Here is an 18,965-nt window from a genome sequence, read left to right on the forward strand (position 1 = left end):
TATCTTCAAGACCTCTACGAACAAGCTCTTCAAATGGCATTCAGAGGACCGAAGAAATAATGAAACTTTCATTTTCCTTCCTTTTTCTTTTACAAATAGGATATTTGATAGAAGGAGAAGGAATTTTTGCCTGCAAAAAAATGATTGTGTATGTTCATAAATAAAATTCTGCTGAAGTAAAGCATCAAAAATCGTCATAATCGAGCAGGGCTCATTTGAAATGAGTCATTTCTTTTCAAGCAGAAATCAAGGAAGACTATTTGTCAGTGTGAAATTTTCGGATGCCCATCCTCCAACAGGACACGGGTCAGAATGAAAGCTCTGTAGCTCTCGAATCGCCAGGAAATGAACTGCTCCGGCTCCGACGGCGAAAATGTGAAAAATCTAAAAAGGTTTGACGGTCCCGCGATTTGAGAAAAACTTTACTTGATGGCTATGGAAGAAAATATCGAATTTTCCGGGGAAGAATCGCTCTGGAACTTCAGTAGCGTAAATGAGGACTCCTGTGGTTCCAGAAGAGAAGAATATGCAGAGCAATGAAAAGGCTTCTTCATTAAAAGCAACATCGATTCCGTGCTGAAATTTTTTTTTTTAATTTTTTTTATTTTTTTGAAAATTTGTTGAAAATTTTTTGAGTATTTTCGAAAATCTTTTGGAATTTTTTTTTTGAAATTTTTTTAATTTATGAATTTTCGAGGAAGGAAAACGAGTCGAAAGTTTTTTTTCTTCTTTTTTTTAAATACCTTAAAATAAGCATGAAACGTCGGAAAAATTGTCAAAAGCCCAAGACTCATAAAAGCAACAGCCCGACACGGTCTGTACTCCGTCCTTCCAAAAGCCTTGAATCTGCTCATCGTCAAAATGCCAACAGAAACAACGCACAAAGTGATCATGTAAGCAGATTGCGTCGTTGAATCACAGCGAAAGGAGAAAAAGATGATCGGCAAAAATCCGAAAAGCGCGTAAAACAGGATTCCGGTGTAGTCGAGTTTTTCGGAGTGCTTGGCGATTTTCGGGGAATGGCATCGAACTGTGTGGAAGTGGAAGGAAAAGGCGAAGCAGAGCGTGGCAGAGGCAACTGATAAGCATATCTGACGGCTCAAATAGCGATAAATTGAAAAAAAGGGTTGAAAAATTGGGGTAGCGTCAGGAACCGACAAAAAATTTCGACCAATTTTGCGTGGGCGGCTAATCGGCTGCTGATTGGCGTGTGAGCCGAACCTGGGCTTCTGATTGGTTAAAAACTTCTACGCAAAAATTGTTAAAATTTTTTGTCGGTTCAAGACACCTCCCCGAAAAATCGACTAAATAATCATATTTTTTGAGCCTTGCCAAAATATTCTCCAAAATACTAATACTAAGTGGGTTGAAAATTGCAACAAAAAATAAAACAATGAATCCAATAAAGCCTAGAAAATGCGACCAAATGTTGCCAGTTTCAGTATGCAATCGAAACCAAGAGCTGTAGCACAATTTGAATGATTCTAGCGGCGGTCGCATTGAGCCAAGAAGATAACGAGAACTAAAAAACCATGTCAAAGTGTCTTCGCTGATAAGAACCTTATCATCCAATCAGGAACATCATCAATACCGACCAAAGCCCAATTTCGATCGAGGCCAAAATATTCCTGCGATTTGACATGTTCCGGGTCTTTCAAAAGCTCAGCCATTTTCGATTCTCTCTCGTTTCCTAGATTTACTTCTCTGCATGAATTTCGAGATGGTTGCCAAAACGTAAAATCGGCACAGAATGTAAATAGCGCTCTGTTTGATTTTGTTAGTCAGTCCGCGCGCAATAATTAATTACAGTGATTCTTCTTTCCTGATGAAGTAGATAATTTTATTATTGATATTTTGCAAGTTTTTTTTTCTTTTATTTTATTCATTTCACAAAATATAAATTGAATTTTTATTAAGTTTCGAATATTTTCCTAACTCTTTGTCGTCATTCTATCTTCTCTTTAATGCAAATTGCATAAGCCCTGTTTCCGAATTCTCGACCAGCAAAAACATTTCCGTTGTAAAAATATGCTCCTTTCAGGCAGAGTTGCAAATTTTGATTAATTTTTCTGAGCTGAGCTGAGCTGAGCTGGCCTTTTTCAGAGGTCATTGAGCGGAGCCAAGCTGAGCAGACCCTAATTAGAGCTGAGCTGAGCTGTTTTTTACTGTTGTTTTGGTAGTAAAATTGTATTCAAATCATTGAGCTGAGCTGAGCTGAGCAGAACAGACCATGTTCGAAAATAATTGAGCTGAGCTGAGTTAAAATTGTCTCAGCTGAGCTGAGCTGAGCGACTGCTCAGCTCACTCAGCCAGCTCAGCTCACTCAGCCAGCTCAGCTCACTCAGCTCAGCAAATTTGCAACTCTGCTTTCAGGCGATTTGGATTATGCGGACACCACGGCAGTCCTATATTTTCGCTTATATTCTTTGTTGGGATCTCTCTTGTGCGATATCCAGTAAGAATCGTCACTCTTTTCGATGGTCTTTCTGCTGTTCGCTTCCAAGAATTCCCTTCCAGTAGGGAATTTGCATTGTCATCATTCCAAAGATCGTGTTTTGCAAGAAATGATGCATTGATCTTGAAAAGAAATAATGAAATTTTTTCACCAAAGTAAGAATTTTTAACATACTTTCAGCAATTCACAATTGACAGTTTTGTTCACTTGGATTAAAACTTTGTCGCCGTCGAAAACTCGCTCTTTGCAGATGAATTCGAATCCAGTCTCATCCGTCACATCGTCAGTCACATGATTGTTGAGGCAATCCTCCGGCAAGCCAAGACCTTGTTTTCCAAGTGCACAGTCTCGGCAAATAAGCACATAGTCTTTTCTTCTCTTTGCTGTTTCAAGTTCGCTTTCGATTTTCCGGCGGATTTCGTCGTCAATGTCGGTGAACTCGTAATTGGCAGTGTATTCAGCGTAGATCCAGTATTTTAATCTGGATATTGTAATAAACGCAGGAATCGGCGAGATTCGGCTGATCGGTTTTCGCAAAAGAGAACTGTTCTGCTTGAAACAAAAAGCTTTTGATTCGTCATATGCTAAATTTTCAAAAGTGAATAAAAGGCCATTTTTATTTAAAAAATAAAAATGTTTTTTTTAGTAATTTTTTCTCCCCCCCCCCCCTCCCGTCAGCTTTTTTCGAAAAATCTAATTTCGGAATTTTAAAATTTTAACCCCGGAAATGGATTCTTCAGGTGAAAAAACAATTTTGAGGCTGCATTTTTTGGGGGTCTATCTCGACTCCTTCGCCCCCAAAATCGCATTTGAAAATTGGACTTTTCGCCAAAAATTGACGAATTTGCCCTAATTTTGCCAAAAATATTGATTTTCTTGGTCAAAAATTCCTCTTATCATGTTTTTGGAGCAAATTTAACCTGAAGACGCATAAAGAACCAAAAATATTGTTTTTTTAAAAATTTCAATTTTTCGAAGGAAAATGCTGACGGGGGGTCCTTAAGTATCAGCTTCTTGTTTTTTTCACATACTGAGCCTCGTAGTTGTTAGGATTGCTGCTCTTTTATTTCCGTCGAAGAAAGCATCAACTTCCACGGATGAGCCGAGACTCAAGTAGAATTCATCAAACAAGTCTTTTTGATTCTCGGTTAAAGAAATCGGTTTGACAAAATTCGCGCTTTCCTCTTCATTGATAGGACTAGTCTCTTCTTCAGTCGCAATAAGAGGTTCTTTCGCTTCTTCTTGTTTTGAAGCAAACTGAAGAATGAAGAAAACGGACAGTCCAATTAGAGCAGCGCTAAAAAATCTCTTGTTTTATGAAATTATGAATAACTACCAAAGTAGGAAAGCTAGAAAAACTAAAATAATAGTCTTCTTTTCCATTTTATTTATCAGTTTCGAAATTCGAATGTTAAGGCCGAGAACAAGACTTCCTTATCTGACAATTTCCACTCAAGCGGCAAAAACATATTCAAAAGCGCCTCGCTTATCCCCTCATTTTAGTTTGTCAATATAAAAGAGAAAGAGAAGCCATCTAAAATGGCTCTCAAAATACAGGAGAAAGAATCTGCCAAAAATTTGCCAAAAAGAGAATTTCAAGAAATTTATTGTTTGAAAGAAAAGATATCAGATGAACTTTATCAGGCGTTTCTTTTTTCAAGTTTCACTCAGAAGAAGTGTATCGGTCCTTGTTCCAGAACCACTTGCCCTTGATCTCGGCCTTCACAGTTTGGCAAAAATCAGTTTGGGCTTGTCGACCAGCCGCATCCGTAGCGAAGCAGGTTCGGCAGACAGAAGGTCGAATCGCGTCGTTTTTGTCGGTAATCAGTTTCGTGCACATTTTTCGGTTGTCTTTCTTGTCGTTTTCGCACGCTTGAAGAGCCTTTTTTGTGTTTTTTTTTACGAAAAAAATCGAATTCAAAGCTTATATTTTACCATAATAAGAAGCTTTTTTGGGGAGGAGTTTGGGACCGACAAAAAATTCGACAAATTTGCGTGGGTATTTTCAACCAATCAGAAGCCCGGATTGGTTCACCGGCGAATCAGCGGACGAGAAGCCGCCCACGCAAAATTTATCGAAATTTTTTTGTCGGTTCCGGGCGCCATCTCTTTTTTTTCTAGATAAAAAACACATTCCTTGCAGCCCATTTCGACGAATTCGACAACTCCGCCTCTTCGTCTTTCAATCAGCTGGCAGCTTTCTTCATTGGCGAGGCAGTCGACTACTGTTGCGTTTCCGACGCAGTCCTGTTAATAGATCTCACGATTAATAATAATGGGGGGCTTACTTCATAGTTCTCAGCGATGCAAGTGGTGCAGGCAGAATCAACAGCATCAGGATCGACAACAGCTCTTTCCGTGACAACAGTCGGATCAGGCTGGACTTGAATCCCATAAACAGCTTGAATGTCATCTGGACTGCTCTGGGCGGCGGTGAATCCGAAAAAAACAAGAGCTGCTTTGATCATTTTGTTTTTTCTTTGAATCGTTACTATTTGCGATGAAAAGTCTAGTCAGAGTCGGTATTTATGCTCTGGAGAAGACCGTGACTGAGAGTCTTAGGGTGGATTTCAATGACCGCATGACGCAAGAAACTGTTGGCAGCGTTACTTGCTGCTCAACTTGCGGAAATGAGAAAGTTTGGCAGTTTTAGAAATGGTTCAAATAATGCAAACTATACAAAACAGAATCTTTTCTACCGATGATTTTGATGATAGCCACGAGAAATAAGCGACACCAAGCGAGCAGATTTCCTTTTTTGTGCCTGGAGGACCCCCCTACTGGAAGAGTTCAAAGCTAAAAGAAGAATGATATTTTCCTGGAGATTTTTCCGTTTGCTGATTTCTCGGCACTTGAACAAAGTAAAGGCGCACAGTTTTATCATGTGAGCCTTCGGAGGACCCCGGAGGACTTCAACTGATGGAAGAATTTGAATAGAAATTAGTTATTTTTATTCTTTATTTTAAATCATTCGTAAAAATTCCGTATTCTAGAATCGATAGCGAAAATTCATTCAGTCTTCTTTCGCAGCGTGTAGAAAACCCATTTCTCATGATAGCTTGGAACAGAAACCGCTTCACTGGAGATTTCAACATTTAGCGAGTTGAGAATGGCACGATATTCTTCAATTCCATGCGTTGATCGGTAAGCGTGGCCTTGAGTGGTGTAGATTCCATCTTCGGGGAGGAGGAGCATGCATTTGTTTAAAATAAGCTTCATGAAATCCCTTGGAATAACGTTTTTTAGCGCGAGATTTTTGATGTGTCTTACCATTGGTTGTCGTTTTCTTTTTCGTCAGAAGCATCAACTGGAATAGCAGTCAAGTCGGAAATGATAAAGTCAAACTTTTTTCCTTCTTCGCCATATCTCGTCAATCGAGGGACACAGTCTTCCGCAAAGATTTCATACCCTTCTCCCTTGAACTCGTCTTAATTTGTGGTTAAAGATTTGAATTGAAAAAGAGGAGTTTACCCATGGCATCTCCGCAAGTAGCTCTCATGTGTTTTGCGCAAGCTTTCATGACCATTTCATCAATGTCGATCATTTCAATGTACTAAGCAAATAAAACCCTCGGGTCAACAAAAAACCCACCTTTGGTTTGGTCGGCGAAAGATTGCGAAGATAGTTGATAATTCCACCATCTCCACCGCCAAGAATCAAGACATTCTTTCCCGTAAAATCGAATGTCTCACTCCCGCAAATTGCTTTTGTATAGGCAATGTCGCTATCTGCCAGATTCGGGTCATCATCGAGAAGGAGGTAGGAGCCGAAGTTGTTTGAGCGGTAGATTTTGATGTCTGAAATTTTCTTTCGCCCTGAATTTCAAACATGGGAAGAGGAACTTGCCTTGGAAAGGAGATTTGTCGTGAAAAAGGAGTTCCTGAAAGTCGTTTTCGACAACGGTTCCATCGCAATTTTGAATGTAAGGGTTCCACTCCAAGCCTCTCTTCAATGGCGGCGTCTGAAGATTTTTTGAGCATTTATCTCTAGAAAAATATATAGTTACGAAGACGGTAGAAGTGGCGTTCTTCTCCTCAAGTTCTTTTTTCAATAAATCTGCAAGTTGTTGAACACGAGCGGCTCCACTGATCGTTGCATAAAGCTTTCCAGGGGATGCTTGAGTAAAAAAGGTCCCGATCCGTGAAAAAAATACAAAAATACCTGGATACCACTGAATCAACAAGCTAAGTCCATCGCTGCCCGTGTACAAAACTGTGCCCGCAATGTCCTTCACATTCCAAGTCTGGAGGGTCAGACCCAAATCGACAAAAGCAGCTGAATTGGACAAAAGTTCAATTGTCTCGCCGCACGGTTTTTCGCAGTTGAAATCGACGAGGATCGACTGAAATTGAAGCGGTTTTTCTTTTTTGTAAGAAACTTTTTATTTAATTACGAATTTTTCTTTAAATAATTTTTTTAATATTCTGAAATTTTTTTAATAAAATATTTAATAATAATTTTGTTAAAAATTTTAATAATTTTTTTTGCTTGATTTCATAATTTGACTTGCATTCTTCTTTTTTTCGAATTTTTTTCTATGAAATTTTTCTCTTATTTGACCAATCGATAACCTGCTCACGTGCAAACCGCTTTTTATTTACCTTGATCATTTTTCTGTTTTCTTTGTTTTTGCGTCTCTCCGACAAATTTTCCGTGAAATTCTTTCACTTGAAATTTTGGACTCTTTCTTTTTCTGTTTGGAATTGACCCAAACGAAAATGAGTATTTAGCGAGAAGAGCCTTTTGTAGCTGTTAGAAAATGAATTATTGAGCAAACGATGAGCCGGATATTTACTTTTTATTTTTTCTTGCCCTTTATATTGAGGCGAACAAATTTCAATTTAAAAAACGATCAGTTTTTGTAAATACAAAGGATGCGCGCATTTCTGTTTCGAAAAATCTCCAGATTCTCTTTTTGAACCAGACGACAAGTACCCATAGACTCGAAGTCGCACAATTTGAGTCCTGATTCAGTCAAGTTTTCAGAGAGTTTCCAGCCAGAAACAATCCTCGCATAGCCTCCGTTTCCAATACTTTTGGACGCCCAAGTTTCTGAAAAGAGTGGTCTCCGTTTGCCAAAGTCCCCGTTTGCCCAAGTCGCCGTTTGCCCAGCTTGGGGAAACGGCGATGTGAAAAAAATTTATATTAATTGATCATTAAACATTATTTGGCTTCCTCGATGTCAATTCTGGCTTCTTCAACGCCAATCCTGGCTTCACCAACATCAATCATGTCTTCCCCAATATCATCGTCACTATATCAATCATGGCTTCTTCGTCGCCAATACTCGTTTCACCGACTTTAAACATGGCTTCTCCAATGTCCATCCCGGGTTCTACGACGTCAATCCCGATTTCTCAAACTTCAATCCCGACTTCTCCAACGTCGATCCCGCTTCAAGAAGCCATGATCAACATTCGAGAAGCAATGATTGACAACGGAAAGCCGGGACTGACGTCTGAGAAGCTAGGATTGAAGTTAGTGACGCCCGGATCAGCATTGAAGAAGCCGGGATTGATGCTGGAGATGCCAGGATTGAAGTTTGAGCCACCAAGATTGACGTCTGAAAAGCTAGGATCGAAGTTAGTGAAGCCATGATTTACTTTGAAGAAGCCAATAAATTGAAATTATATGATCAATCAATTAAGATTAATTCACATCGCCGTTTCCCCAAGTCACCGTTTCCCCAAGTTGGGCAAACCAAGATCTTGGGCAAACGGCGACTTGGGCAAACGGAGATCACTCTTCTGAAAATCAATTTGATCAATTTTTATTTTGCCCTACCGCCTTTGAAGTTATTATCGAGAAGATGGTAGTCTTGAAAATGAGTGATATTTATCTTCTGTAAATCGCATAAAATTTCTTGACTCTGATAGAGAACTGCTCGTCCCAATTCGTCAGTCGTGTTTTTGCAAAGATATTCCTTCCGAAATCCTAAGAAGATTTTTAGTAAAAATATTTGTTAAACACTTCCACTGTTAATTTTTTAGAGGGAACGAGACATGGAGAAAAGCCCGGTATGGAAGGTCTCCCAATCAACTCTAATGTTTGATGCTCCTGAACAAAGCTCGTCATAAGATCATCCAGAATCGTTTTGCTGAAAACATATTTTTTTACGTTTTGTTGATTTGTCGAACCTTATTTTGTTTGAAGCTTCGATTGTCTTTTCAAAATAATCACACTCTGATTCAATCCAAATCTGTCTACTACTAAGAAGATTTGAATTGGCAAGCTCGAACCAAGGCAAAAACGCTCCTTTTTCTTCGCAAAACTGCTTTGCTTCAGAGGGATTTAACATCTTTCTCAGTTCAAAACCGATCAAGAATAAAAATAACAATAAGCCCTATTCCTTCGTCATATGGAACCATAATCCGCTCATTGACTATTAAGCCTTTGAAAACCTCGCCCGAGGAACTGACGACTGTGATGTTTGACACATCTTCCTCCATGATTGTACTTTGGATTGGTTTGGCCATTTGATCCAAAAATTGGCCCTCAAACTTGCCAAGATCTCCAGCAGGAACTTGCCTCATTTGTTGGGAAAGCACTTAAAATGCACAGAAGTGATATGAATTTACTGTTCAATAATACTTTTTTTGATGAAGGGTTTATTGGCCGGGCGCCCTTAAATGACTGTGATCTATTAGCCCTTAGGTTAGGGTTAGGTTTAATGGACTTAGGGTACCTGCTTGGGTTAGGGTTAGGGTTAGGGGTTGAACCTAAGGAGGGATCCCGCGCAGAGTTCCGAATCACTTTACTTTAACTTTGAAGTGAAGTTACTTTGAAAAAATAACTTCATTGCCATATTGAAGTGAAGTAAAGTGATTTTATTTTTGAGAAAAATAAAGTGAAGTGATTCCGAACTCTGATCCCGGGGGCGTTGCCTCCTTGGTTAGCTTAGGGTTAGGGTTAGGCTGCCCGACTTTTGACCCTACTCCTTTTTTCTCTTACTTACCGGCAGGATGGCTTTTGTTTATCATATTCAAAGCCGGTTTTGTAATCATCAACCTGAAATTGCACTTAGCTCATTTATCTCAATTAGCTTACATTGTTAGAGCGAAAGGAAACAAAACAAAAATCCATGTTTTCCGAAAAAACAGCTCTCTTAAAACCGTCTCATCCATATCTGAAGTTATCTTTCTCGAAGTCGCATGGGATCAAAGCATAGTTCCAATTCGTTAACTGTCAGTAGAGAGCGTTACGGTTGATGAATTTCGACACACTTATGTTTCGATAATTTGTTTATTACATTTTTCTTCAATCCGCGCTCTTCCAGCGAGAAAAGTCCTCCGCCTCGCGCGCCGTCCCCGCTGTCCTCCGACCCCGATTCTCGAAAAACAAAATTAGCGAGCAATAAAGAAAAATGGGATGCGAGAAATGCGTGGTCGGAAAATTGCCACAATGTGATTTGAAATTAGTTTCGAGCTGTTTTGAAGAAGATTTGAAGGGAAGAGAATTGCAGCATATTTCGGCGCTGGAGCATATTTGCTACGATTGTTTGAATTTTCTTCAGAATCAGGTATTTTTCGGAAGTTTTTAATTCAAAAATGGGATCGAGAACCTGTGTATAAACCTGAGTCAGGGCCTCAGCGGGGTTAACAGGACCCTGACTCAGGTTTTTACTCAGTTTTCCGGGCCCGAATGCATACCCTTAATTTTTCAACGCAAATTTAAGGACACCTGCTACAAAGAATGGAAAACCCGCTGGGAGCAGGATTCCTTATCCCAAGGCACAGTAAAAACATATCTGACGGAAAAATTCTTTCCTTACTGGATCCAGGCAGGGCTCAATTTTCTTTCTCCTTTTTGGGAAAAAATTCACACTTCATAAAAAAAACCTAAAATTGAGCCGCAATAAAAAGTGCATCGACTGTCGAAAATGGCGGCGAGTTCAAACTGCGCATTTGAAAGAAGATAAAATTATAGAAAACGATGTGGATGAAGAATTCCTGCAGAAATATAATTGCGACATGGGACATCTGCTTTTTGAGAAGAAATATTCAAAAGAAGGAGCGAAGTATTCAATTTCAACGCTTAGCAGGTAAAGAAAACGGGCATTTTTGAGCGGAAATTGAGCGGTATTCGATTCTGCTAGATTTCGATCTTAGTCTCTCGCGATTTCGAGCGAACTTTCAGCAAGTTTTTCACCAGATTGTCCGCTCCTTTCCGCTCGTTGCCAATTTCGGACTTGTTTTTGAGCGGATATCGATCGTTTTCCGCTCAATTTTGCCCCTTTTCGTCTCAATTTTTACATTTCTGAAGTAGGTCCTGTGAGCCGCAAGAAGAACTCAATCCAATCACCAAAGAACTGTCCTTCATCAACACTATTTGCTACCCTCCTCTTTTAAAATTCTCCCCAGCGGAAAAGCTCTTCAATGGATACTACCCAGATGGAGTTGGCCAATCTGTTATCGATAGTTCGAGGTTTTTAAGCCTCTTGACCCCTTTTCTTAATTTTTTCTTTCAGAAAATGCGAGCTTATCGACAACGACGACGAGAAAGGAACTCCAAAGAAAAAGACTCCTCGAAAAATCTACCGCAACCGTTTCTTCCCCTCTCGCAAGCCAAGAAATACCAACTCGAAAAACAGCTGTTTCAGTCTTCGCAATCGCCGTCCGTTCTACCAGCCTGGCGACAACCCAGCAGCCTTGACGCTCAAGCCCGATTCTTTCGAACCAGATGAAGTTGCACACTATCAATCCTTTCCTCCCGCCGCGCAGAGATTGATTCTAGCGGTGAGAAATCTCGTCGTTTCGATGTGGTCTATTTCTCCAACGATTTTGGTGACCCCAGAGAGCTGCATGCAAAACGCGATTATAAGAGGATACATTCGCGCCGCTCTCCCAGAACTGTTCAATCTTGTTATAGAATTTCTTACGATAAAGGGAATTATCAACTTCGGCATCTTTGAGGACATCCCAAGGCCGTTGGTTCTGAAGAACATTCCGCTAGAGAAAAGAGAAACGATCGTTGTAATCGGAGCTGGACCATCAGGAATTTCTACGGCTAGACAGCTGCATAACTTTGGATTCAATGTGAAGATTCTAGAGGCGAGGAAGAGAATTGGCGGACGAGTTCATGATGTTTGGGCTCCTAAGGTTAGTTGGGAAGGAAAAAGCTCTCTTATCGTCCATTTTTAGGTAGCTGCAGGAGCAATGGTCATCAACGGCTGCCAAAACAACCCAATTATCACCATGAGTCGTCAAATCTACCACGATGTCCACATCCTCGGGAGCCAATGCGACCTTTTTGTCAAATCCGAATCGATCGCTCGAGGACCAGATTTGAGAATGGAGCATCATTTCAACACAATTTTGGATATTTTATCCGACTGGAGATTGGACAAGAAAGAGGACATTCCACTCATCGACGCGATTAACCTCGCTCACAAAGAATACGTCAGTCAAAGCGCAGAAAGATACTCAAAAACAGAAATGAAACTGCTCGACTTTCACATCAACAATTTAGAATACGCCTGTGGAGCGAGCCTTTCTAGCGTTTCAGCGCTCAATTGGGATCAAAATGAGCGTTTTCCGCAGTTCGGTGGAGATCATGCGATCGTGACATATGGATTTTCTGATGTTTTGGAAGAACTGTCAAAACCGCTGAATATAGAGTTTGAAAAACCAGTGGCGAGTATTGATCATTCTGGGGAAAAGGTGGTCGTCGAGACGATTCATGGGGAGAAAATTGAGGCCGATAGGATTGGATGCAGATAAATGATAGAGCTTTAAGCCGCAAGCGGTTTGCAATTTTGTAGAATGGGTTGAAATAGGCCTTTTTTATCCATTTCAAAGATGCGTCGTGACAATCCCACTCGCCCTCATGAAAAAGAAAACCATCAAATTCACCCCTGACTTATCCCCGCGAAAATGGCGCGCTGTAGAAAACATCGGCGCCGGCCTGATAGAAAAATGCCTCCTCCGCTTCGATTCAAAATGGTGGAGTTACAAGATCGGTGGCGCTGATTTCTTTGGCTCCATCAGCGTTTCTGGCTCCGACTCAGGCGTCGACGCTGATGATGAACACGATACTTCGGGGATTTTCAATGTGTTTTACGATATTCCATCGCCTGAGAGTGATCATTTTACGCTGATGTCGATCGCAGCTGGAGCTTCGCTTGATATTTATCATTCGATGAGTGATAAACAACTCGTTTCTAGCGCGATGGCGACGCTTCAAGGCAAGGGTCAATAAACAAGCCTTTTTATCCTATTTTACGCCCGTTTTTCAACAAATTTTGACCCTTGAAAAAAGAAATCTTCAAGGAAATCACGGTCCCAGAGCCTCTGAGCTTCCACATTACTCGCTGGGGAAAAGAGGAATACTCGCAAATGAGCTATTCCTTTATCAAACTCGGTTCAACCGGAAAAGATTACGACGAAATGGCAGAACCAGCTTCCGATCGATTATTTTTTGCTGGAGAAGCCACCAATAGGTGCATTCTTCAGCTTTACTAATTGTTAACTGTATGTTTAAGGCACTTTCCACAGACAGTGACAGGAGCTTACCTGTCGGGAGTTCGCGAAGCAGCGAGAATTTTCAAGCTAGAACACAAAAAACTCAACCCTGATTCGAAATTCTACGGTGACTCGATTTTCGAACAGACTTCGCTCCTCCCTCAGGTAAAGAAATCATCCCTTTTCTTCCCTCATCCTTCTCAAAGAAGCGAAAGAGCGAGTCGATCCACCAAAAACCGCCTTCAAAGAAAATCGAACGACGAAAATCTGAGCCAATTCCGACCATGTAACCTCTAATATTTAATCTTGTTATTCCTTCCTTATTTTTTCATATTCACATGTTCTTCTTCCAAAGCTTTACCTTTTTCTCACTGCCTTCATTTTTATTCGATTCTGCTGCAATATCCTTATTATATTTTCTAATGCTTGAATTAATGCTGAAAATTTTGATTCAAGAATTCGAAACTTTCAATTTTCAGATGTACTGACAGGAAAAAAGAAAAGGGATTGAAATGGCCCGATTTTCTCATGTTTCAGGACTGATAATTTTCCTCCTAGCGCTGGTTTTTCTTCTTATAATCGACTTGCATAGGTAAGTTCCTCGCTCGACCCCTGTTTCTACGTGTTTTCAAGTAAATCTTCAACTGCCAGAAGCCTCAAAGAGCGCCTCTCATTTTCCATCCCTCAAGAGTCACCAGCTGTACTTCATGAAGAATTCGTCTCGTCGCTAGAAAGTCCAATCGTCGTTTACAACCGCGTTCCAAAAACTGCCTCCACTGCCTTTACCCATCTTCTCTACGACCTAACCAAAGGTAAACACCCTTTTCCCGGCTCTTATTTTCAAAATGCGCTAGAAAACTCAATCTACGTCATCCATGTAAATACAACTGTGCCTAAACAGAATGCCGCAATCATGTCTCTCCACGATCAAATGCTTCTTCGACAAAATATGACGACTTGGGGCCTTACTCCTGCCTTTTATCATGGTCATTTCGCCTTCTTCAACGTCCCAAATGTCTTCTGGATCAATTTAATTCGGTAAAAGCAACCTTCTATTGTCTTTTTTTCTATTCGGAATATCTTCAGGAACCCATTTGACCGCCTGGTTTCGAACTACTATTTTCTACGATATGGTGACAACTTCCGAAAAGGACTTCTGAGAAGTAAGAACGGCGATACGACGACTTTCAACGAATGCGTGGAGAAAGAGTCAAGCAAAGACTGCTCCATTCAGAAAATGTGGATTCAGGTAATTCGACTCAAAGTCACTTGATATCACCTGCAGTCCTGTAGATCCCTTTCTATGTCTAAGGACGTCAATTGTTTTTGATATCTGATTTTAATGAAATTAATAGATATCCATTTATCTAAAGCCATTTTGAGCAACATTTTATGGCTCTCTAAATCCTCAGATGTTCCTTAGATGCCCCTCAGCCTTATTAAATGTCTGCACATCTCTGTAGATGTAAATAGGGTACCCTAGATGGATCTAGCTTTCCTTCGACCTCCGTGGGTGTCCGTAGACGTCCCTGAACGTCTCCAGATGTTTAAAGCTTTCCTTTAATGTGTCTTGACTCAAGATGCCTGTGGACGCTGTTGAATAGAAGTAAAAGGTTAAATTCATCTTCAGATTCCTTATTTCTGTGGCCAAGTAGCAGCCTGCTGGGAACCTGGAAGCCAGTGGGCTCTTGATCGAGCGAAGCAAAACGTCCTCGAACACTATTTTCTCGTTGGAACAACTGAAAATCTGATGCAGTTTGTAGAAGTCCTGGAGAACGAAATTCCTGCAGTTTTCAAGGTATTTTTCAAGCTTTTATTATGAAATAAAGTTTGATTCAGGGTTCGTATGAGAAGTTTAAAAAGCAAGAGCCAATTCGAAAAACGATTCACAAAGATGAAATAACAGAGGAAACGAAGGCGAAATTGAGCAACACGCGAATTTGGAGAATGGAGTTTGATTTTTACAACTTTGTCGTCAAAAATTTCAATCTCAGTAAGTTCCTTTCTTATGATTTTGAATGAAAGATTTTAATGAAATTCTGGAATTCGGAATCTTGGTCGAATTTCTTCGGCAATAAACGAGCAAACTAAGTGAACAATATTGATGAAGAATAAAATGTGAACTATTAGCAAACAAGCAAGAATGTAGAACAGAAGCATTAATACCCGTTTTAGTCTACACGAGGTCGATAACAGATGGAAAACTGACGAAAAAGAACTTTTTCTACGAAAAAATCTACGGCCCAACTGGCAAAATCGTCAAATAGTTGCCTCTTTTTTCTCTTTTTGCTGTCTTACTTTATGTGCTTGTATATATTGCTTGATACTTGTTACTTCTGAATCCTTCCTGTCCAGAAACTAAAAAATCTGTTGCCTTCTTCTTCAAAAATCGAAATAAATATATGAGTGAAAATGGAAATTCCGTGATGATTTTATCCAAGAAAAAACGAGGAATAAATCATCCAAAATATTGATTAAAGTAGCTAAGAAGGGGCTTTCCCCGAATTTGCAGAGTAAAATCGCGGTTAGCAGTCTCGACCTGCTTATTTTGAATATTTCTTATATCAAGCAAATTTCCAGTGAATTGATATTTCCCAAACAGCAACCCGATAACGAAATAAACGGACTTAATCCTGCCCCGGCGATGCGCTTATCTACGTAATGTCCGATAATTTTCCCCCTTTCTGAATTTTGAAGAGCTGAGACTTCACTTTAGAGCTTTAGTTTTTTGAAAAAAAATGAGAGATAAATTATTTATTTTTACACTATCTCCATTTTTATTCGAGCAGGTAGAGGCACAAAAGTGGAAGAACAAGTGGAAGACCAAGTGGCAGACGAGCGGGAAATGAGATTGAAATGAGCTTATAAAAGAGAGTTGACGAAAAACATGTTTTTTTGGCTTGTGACACCCTTAATCAAATCTCCAAAAAGTAAAGTCAACAGCTTTATCAAGTTTGTCCAATCTCCAAAAAGCACCAAAGCAGTTGTCGCCTCCTCCACCACCAAAGCTCCAACCACCACTTCAACAACAACCACAACAACGACCACAACAACGACAACAACAAACAATTTCTCATCCTGTGAATTGAGCGATGATAGCCTCAAAGCTGTTAGTATTTGTTCTCCATCAACTTTCGGAGTCGATATTCATACTTGCGTTTTTGCCGATTTGAACATGGCGCCAGGTGATGTTTTCTTCGCTGGAGCAGATGGTCTTTCGACGGTTGCTGATGGAGCATCGGCGAATAATACCTGCCAGGGGACCCTTAGTGATGATGGAACGCACTACAACTTCGCAATCAACGGAGAAATCCGCGACTGCGGCACTGAAATCTCTTCAAACGGCACCCACATTGTCTTCAGCAATAGCCTCCGCGGAACAGCTGGAGAAATCCTCGGGAAAATCACTCGACAGCGCGTCATGAATGTTCAATTCGAATGTCATTTTGAGAAGGTTCAACGAGTCGCGCTGGCGGATCCGATTGTCGCGAATTTGTTCCAAGTGACACTTGATAATGGAGAAGATTTGTCGGAGTTTGATGTGTCTTTTGGAATTTATGAGGATGACTCTTTCAGGAACGCATAATCAATACGAATTGCGGATCTTTTTATTCTAAAGGGAATGTTTTCGATAACGGATTTTTTATTCAGAGCTCTGATTGAACGGCTTCCAAAATGCCCTGATCTGGCCAATCAACGCTCTGAATGAAAGAGTTGATGTTCAAAGCACCATTATCATGCTCTGAAAGCTCCTTCTTGGCTTCCAATGCTACAACAAACGTCCCAAGCGACATTTACCTCGGCGTCAGTCTCGACAATTCAACACCTGGTTACGTCATTCAAATCGAAGAATGCTGGGCTACTCCAAGGTAAACCCGTTTTCTCAGCTAATTTCTCAATTCTTCAAGCGACAACGCAGAAGACGCGCAAAAATACATGTTCATGGAAAACTTCTGCCCAGTCCAAACCGAGTTCGACATTGGCGTCATCAAAGTTTTCGAAAACGGCGTCGGCGATTTCGCGTCTCTTAGACTTGAATCTTTCATTTTTGAAAATTCGACCGAAGCGTTTTTTCACTGCGCTGTTCAAATGTGCGATGAAAATGCAGGACCTTGCATTCCGAATTGTGGAGCGAGAAGAAGAAGAACCGCCGGAGAGAGCGAGGAGGATAGAATTTTGTTGTCTGTTGGAATCACTGGTGAATAAATTCATTTACTTAGTTTTCGTACTTCTTCATGAATCATGAAGGATTAAAAAAAGAATTTGGGCTCGGAAACCTGGGAAGAAAGCCTGAGTCAGGGTCTGAAAAATGTCTGAAGATATTTCAGACCCTGACTCAGTTTTTCTACGCAGGTTGCCGAGGCAACGTAAGATTGTCGACTTTTCAGTATAGACTATACTGTCGCATGTAGGGCTGTTTATTGTAGATCCTGTAGAAACATGTTTGGGATAGATGTTTTTCTTTCAAAAACTTCTCTTGGCTTCGGATACGGCTTTACTCTAGCGCTGACAGCTGATGCTTGAATGTACAATTTGTGAAAACTCTTCATCGAGTTGATTTTCCGTCTAAAATTTGGAAATTTTTGAAAAAGGAGGAGGAAGGCTTGCCTGATTTGACGCTCGCTGATGAAGAGATAGGTGAAGTAAATTGCGGTGAAGACAAGGAAGCAAATGAATAAGAGAATCAAGGCGAATATAATGTAGTTCTTTGGAAATTTATAAATCAATGATGAATTTAAGAATTTTTTTTCTACGAGAAAGTTTAAAAAAAAAGGGTTGGGTCAGATACCGGCAAAAAATCTCGAAAATTTCGCGTGGGGGGCATTTCGGTTGCTGATCGGTCGGATAGCCGAATCAAGGCTTCTGATTGGTCGAAAATCTTCACGCAAAATTTGTCAAAATTTTTCGTCGGTTCCTGACCTCGGGCGAGCAGCGCTGAGCCAAACTTCACGCGCTGGCCGTTCTTCTTAGAAATGAGATTTTTTGAAATTTCTTTTTGTAAATTTTATCTCCAAATCTTCAGCTTTCTATTCCGATTCTTAGTTTTTCTCTATCATTCTTGGTTGATGAGCTAGCGACAAAAAAAGAAGCCCAACTTCAAAAGGCATCAAGTCTTACAAACTTTATTTTTTCTGCATAAAACTAGCACCATTGAAAAGCGCGTTAAATTCTGAATAGATTCCACCCAATCAGCTAAATTCAATCGGTACTCATTGGCGTGTAAGGCCAGATAAAGAAAACTACTTAGCGCGCGCAGCTGGTCGCGGCACGGCTGGACGCTCCGATTTAGCTATTTTGGGCTTCCTGGACATGATTCCCGCTGGGCGGGCGCTAAGTTATCTTGTTTATCTGGACTTACACGCCAATGAGTACCGATTGAATTTAGCTGATTGGGTGGAATCTATTCAGAATTTAACGCGCTTTTCAATGGTGCTAGTTTTATGCAGAAAAAATAAAGTTTGTAAGACTTGATGCCTTTTGAAGTTGGGCTTCTTTTTTTGTCGCTAGCTCATCAACCAAGAATGATAGAGAAAAACTAAGAATCGGAATAGAAAGCTGAAGATTTGGAGATATAATTTACAAAAAGAAATTTCAAAAAATCTCATTTCTAAGAAGAACGGCCAGCGCGTGAAGTTTGGCTCAGCGCTGCTCGCCCAGGTCCCTTAAAAAAGAGCTTATTTATAAATTTTCCTGAAGAAGAAAAGCCAGAATTTCATTCATCAAATTATGACCCATCTCTGCGATTTTTCCTCTTCATCTGAAAGAGTGCTGTTTTTCTCCCCCTCTCCAAGGACTCCTTCTCTGATTTATTAAAAAGTGAACCGTCGATTAAAATCAAGAAAGTTTGGACGCAAAGTCCGCTGATCTTTGCTCGCGTGTCCCTGTCAGTCAATAATGAGATGCCGATTTTAATTTGAATTACTCGGCGAAATTGGAAAAAAGGAGAAGGCGAAATACAGCAAATCGCCTCTCAATATGAACTGATCGACGGACGATTCATCTGTCACCGATCCAGGATTTCTTGTATTGATTTTATTGAGGACAAAGTT

The 18,965-nt window shown here is 40.3% G+C and overlaps 6 protein-coding genes and 1 long non-coding RNA gene across 7 annotated transcripts; 3 read left to right on the plus strand and 4 right to left on the minus strand.

Moving 5' to 3' along the window:
* Positions 1–246: 246 nt before the first annotated feature.
* Positions 247–1,670, minus strand: LOC145703427 (adiponectin receptor protein 2-like). The gene is made up of 4 exons (XM_081780787.1): positions 1,561–1,670; positions 744–1,098; positions 427–576; positions 247–384 (listed from the first exon to the last, which is right to left on the minus strand). The coding sequence occupies exons 1-4, from the start codon at positions 1,668–1,670 to the stop codon at positions 247–249; spliced, it is 753 nt and encodes a 250-aa protein (XP_081636913.1).
* A 2,374-nt stretch (positions 1,671–4,044) lies between these two features.
* Positions 4,045–4,964, minus strand: LOC145707374 (uncharacterized). The gene is made up of 3 exons (XM_081784931.1): positions 4,744–4,964; positions 4,599–4,702; positions 4,045–4,344 (listed from the first exon to the last, which is right to left on the minus strand). Exons 1-3 carry the CDS (start codon positions 4,921–4,923, stop codon positions 4,119–4,121), a joined length of 510 nt encoding a protein of 169 aa, XP_081641057.1. The 5' UTR covers positions 4,924–4,964; the 3' UTR covers positions 4,045–4,118.
* Positions 4,965–5,085: 121 nt separating this feature from the next.
* On the minus strand, positions 5,086–7,186 carry LOC145707281 (spermine synthase-like). The gene is made up of 8 exons (XM_081784820.1): positions 7,057–7,186; positions 6,617–6,797; positions 6,462–6,571; positions 6,302–6,416; positions 6,047–6,252; positions 5,927–6,008; positions 5,726–5,882; positions 5,086–5,681 (listed from the first exon to the last, which is right to left on the minus strand). Exons 1-8 carry the CDS (start codon positions 7,063–7,065, stop codon positions 5,465–5,467), a joined length of 1,077 nt encoding a protein of 358 aa, XP_081640946.1. The 5' UTR covers positions 7,066–7,186; the 3' UTR covers positions 5,086–5,464.
* A 1,631-nt stretch (positions 7,187–8,817) lies between these two features.
* Positions 8,818–9,578, minus strand: LOC145695518 (uncharacterized). The gene is made up of 3 exons (XR_014133746.1): positions 9,503–9,578; positions 9,411–9,463; positions 8,818–9,002 (listed from the first exon to the last, which is right to left on the minus strand). It is a non-coding gene; the product is annotated as an uncharacterized LOC145695518 (long non-coding RNA).
* A 183-nt stretch (positions 9,579–9,761) lies between these two features.
* On the plus strand, positions 9,762–13,365 carry LOC145703469 (lysine-specific histone demethylase 2-like). The gene is made up of 10 exons (XM_081780833.1): positions 9,762–9,974; positions 10,131–10,235; positions 10,318–10,496; positions 10,718–10,879; positions 10,923–11,553; positions 11,596–12,150; positions 12,191–12,638; positions 12,713–12,893; positions 12,936–13,080; positions 13,122–13,365. The coding sequence occupies exons 1-10, from the start codon at positions 9,819–9,821 to the stop codon at positions 13,203–13,205; spliced, it is 2,646 nt and encodes an 881-aa protein (XP_081636959.1). The 5' UTR covers positions 9,762–9,818; the 3' UTR covers positions 13,206–13,365.
* On the plus strand, positions 13,360–15,334 carry LOC145703950 (heparan sulfate 2-O-sulfotransferase 1-like). Its single transcript, XM_081781369.1, has 7 exons — positions 13,360–13,507; positions 13,549–13,727; positions 13,770–13,953; positions 14,002–14,164; positions 14,546–14,713; positions 14,755–14,908; positions 15,091–15,334. The coding sequence occupies exons 1-7, from the start codon at positions 13,428–13,430 to the stop codon at positions 15,180–15,182; spliced, it is 1,020 nt and encodes a 339-aa protein (XP_081637495.1). The 5' UTR covers positions 13,360–13,427; the 3' UTR covers positions 15,183–15,334.
* A 451-nt stretch (positions 15,335–15,785) lies between these two features.
* Positions 15,786–17,121, plus strand: LOC145703488 (pancreatic secretory granule membrane major glycoprotein GP2-like). The gene is made up of 3 exons (XM_081780855.1): positions 15,786–16,489; positions 16,663–16,784; positions 16,824–17,121. The coding sequence occupies exons 1-3, from the start codon at positions 15,803–15,805 to the stop codon at positions 17,119–17,121; spliced, it is 1,107 nt and encodes a 368-aa protein (XP_081636981.1). The 5' UTR covers positions 15,786–15,802.
* Positions 17,122–18,965: the final 1,844 nt, after the last annotated feature.

The sequence above is a fragment of the Oikopleura dioica genome, chromosome 1 (assembly GCF_907165135.1).
Source record: "Oikopleura dioica chromosome 1, OKI2018_I68_1.0, whole genome shotgun sequence".
NCBI classification, from domain to species: domain Eukaryota; kingdom Metazoa; phylum Chordata; class Appendicularia; order Copelata; family Oikopleuridae; genus Oikopleura; species Oikopleura dioica.

Excerpts from the sequence above, each read along its gene's own strand:
- LOC145703427 (XM_081780787.1), bottom strand. The coding sequence starts at position 1,670 with ATGGCTGAGCTTTTGAAAGACCCGGAACATGTCAAATCGCAGGAATAT. Across the intron at positions 1,099-1,560 it reads GTTCCTGATTGGATGATAAG|CCGTCAGATATGCTTATCAG; the intron begins GTTCTTATCAGC and ends TCGCTATTTGAG. Across the intron at positions 385-426 it reads TTTTCTTCCATAGCCATCAA|ATTTTTCACATTTTCGCCGT; the intron begins GTAAAGTTTTTC and ends AAACCTTTTTAG.
- LOC145707374 (XM_081784931.1), bottom strand. The coding sequence starts at position 4,923 with ATGATCAAAGCAGCTCTTGTTTTTTTCGGATTCACCGCCGCCCAGAGC. Across the intron at positions 4,703-4,743 it reads GCATCGCTGAGAACTATGAA|GACTGCGTCGGAAACGCAAC; the intron begins GTAAGCCCCCCA and ends ATCTATTAACAG. Across the intron at positions 4,345-4,598 it reads GTCGAATTCGTCGAAATGGG|AAAAAAGGCTCTTCAAGCGT; the intron begins CTGCAAGGAATG and ends AAAAAAAAACAC.
- LOC145707281 (XM_081784820.1), bottom strand. Across the intron at positions 6,009-6,046 it reads TTTCGCCGACCAAACCAAAG|TACATTGAAATGATCGACAT; the intron begins GTGGGTTTTTTG and ends TTATTTGCTTAG. Across the intron at positions 5,883-5,926 it reads TACTTGCGGAGATGCCATGG|ACGAGTTCAAGGGAGAAGGG; the intron begins GTAAACTCCTCT and ends CCACAAATTAAG.
- LOC145703469 (XM_081780833.1), top strand. The coding sequence starts at position 9,819 with ATGGGATGCGAGAAATGCGTGGTCGGAAAATTGCCACAATGTGATTTG. Across the intron at positions 10,497-10,717 it reads TCAATTTCAACGCTTAGCAG|TAGGTCCTGTGAGCCGCAAG; the intron begins GTAAAGAAAACG and ends ACATTTCTGAAG. Across the intron at positions 10,880-10,922 it reads TCTGTTATCGATAGTTCGAG|AAAATGCGAGCTTATCGACA; the intron begins GTTTTTAAGCCT and ends TTTTTCTTTCAG.
- LOC145703950 (XM_081781369.1), top strand. The coding sequence starts at position 13,428 with ATGGCCCGATTTTCTCATGTTTCAGGACTGATAATTTTCCTCCTAGCG. Across the intron at positions 13,508-13,548 it reads CTTATAATCGACTTGCATAG|TAAATCTTCAACTGCCAGAA; the intron begins GTAAGTTCCTCG and ends CGTGTTTTCAAG. Across the intron at positions 14,714-14,754 it reads AAATTCCTGCAGTTTTCAAG|GGTTCGTATGAGAAGTTTAA; the intron begins GTATTTTTCAAG and ends AGTTTGATTCAG.
- LOC145703488 (XM_081780855.1), top strand. The coding sequence starts at position 15,803 with ATGTTTTTTTGGCTTGTGACACCCTTAATCAAATCTCCAAAAAGTAAA. Across the intron at positions 16,490-16,662 it reads TTTATGAGGATGACTCTTTC|AGCTCCTTCTTGGCTTCCAA; the intron begins AGGAACGCATAA and ends TCATGCTCTGAA. Across the intron at positions 16,785-16,823 it reads GAATGCTGGGCTACTCCAAG|CGACAACGCAGAAGACGCGC; the intron begins GTAAACCCGTTT and ends CAATTCTTCAAG.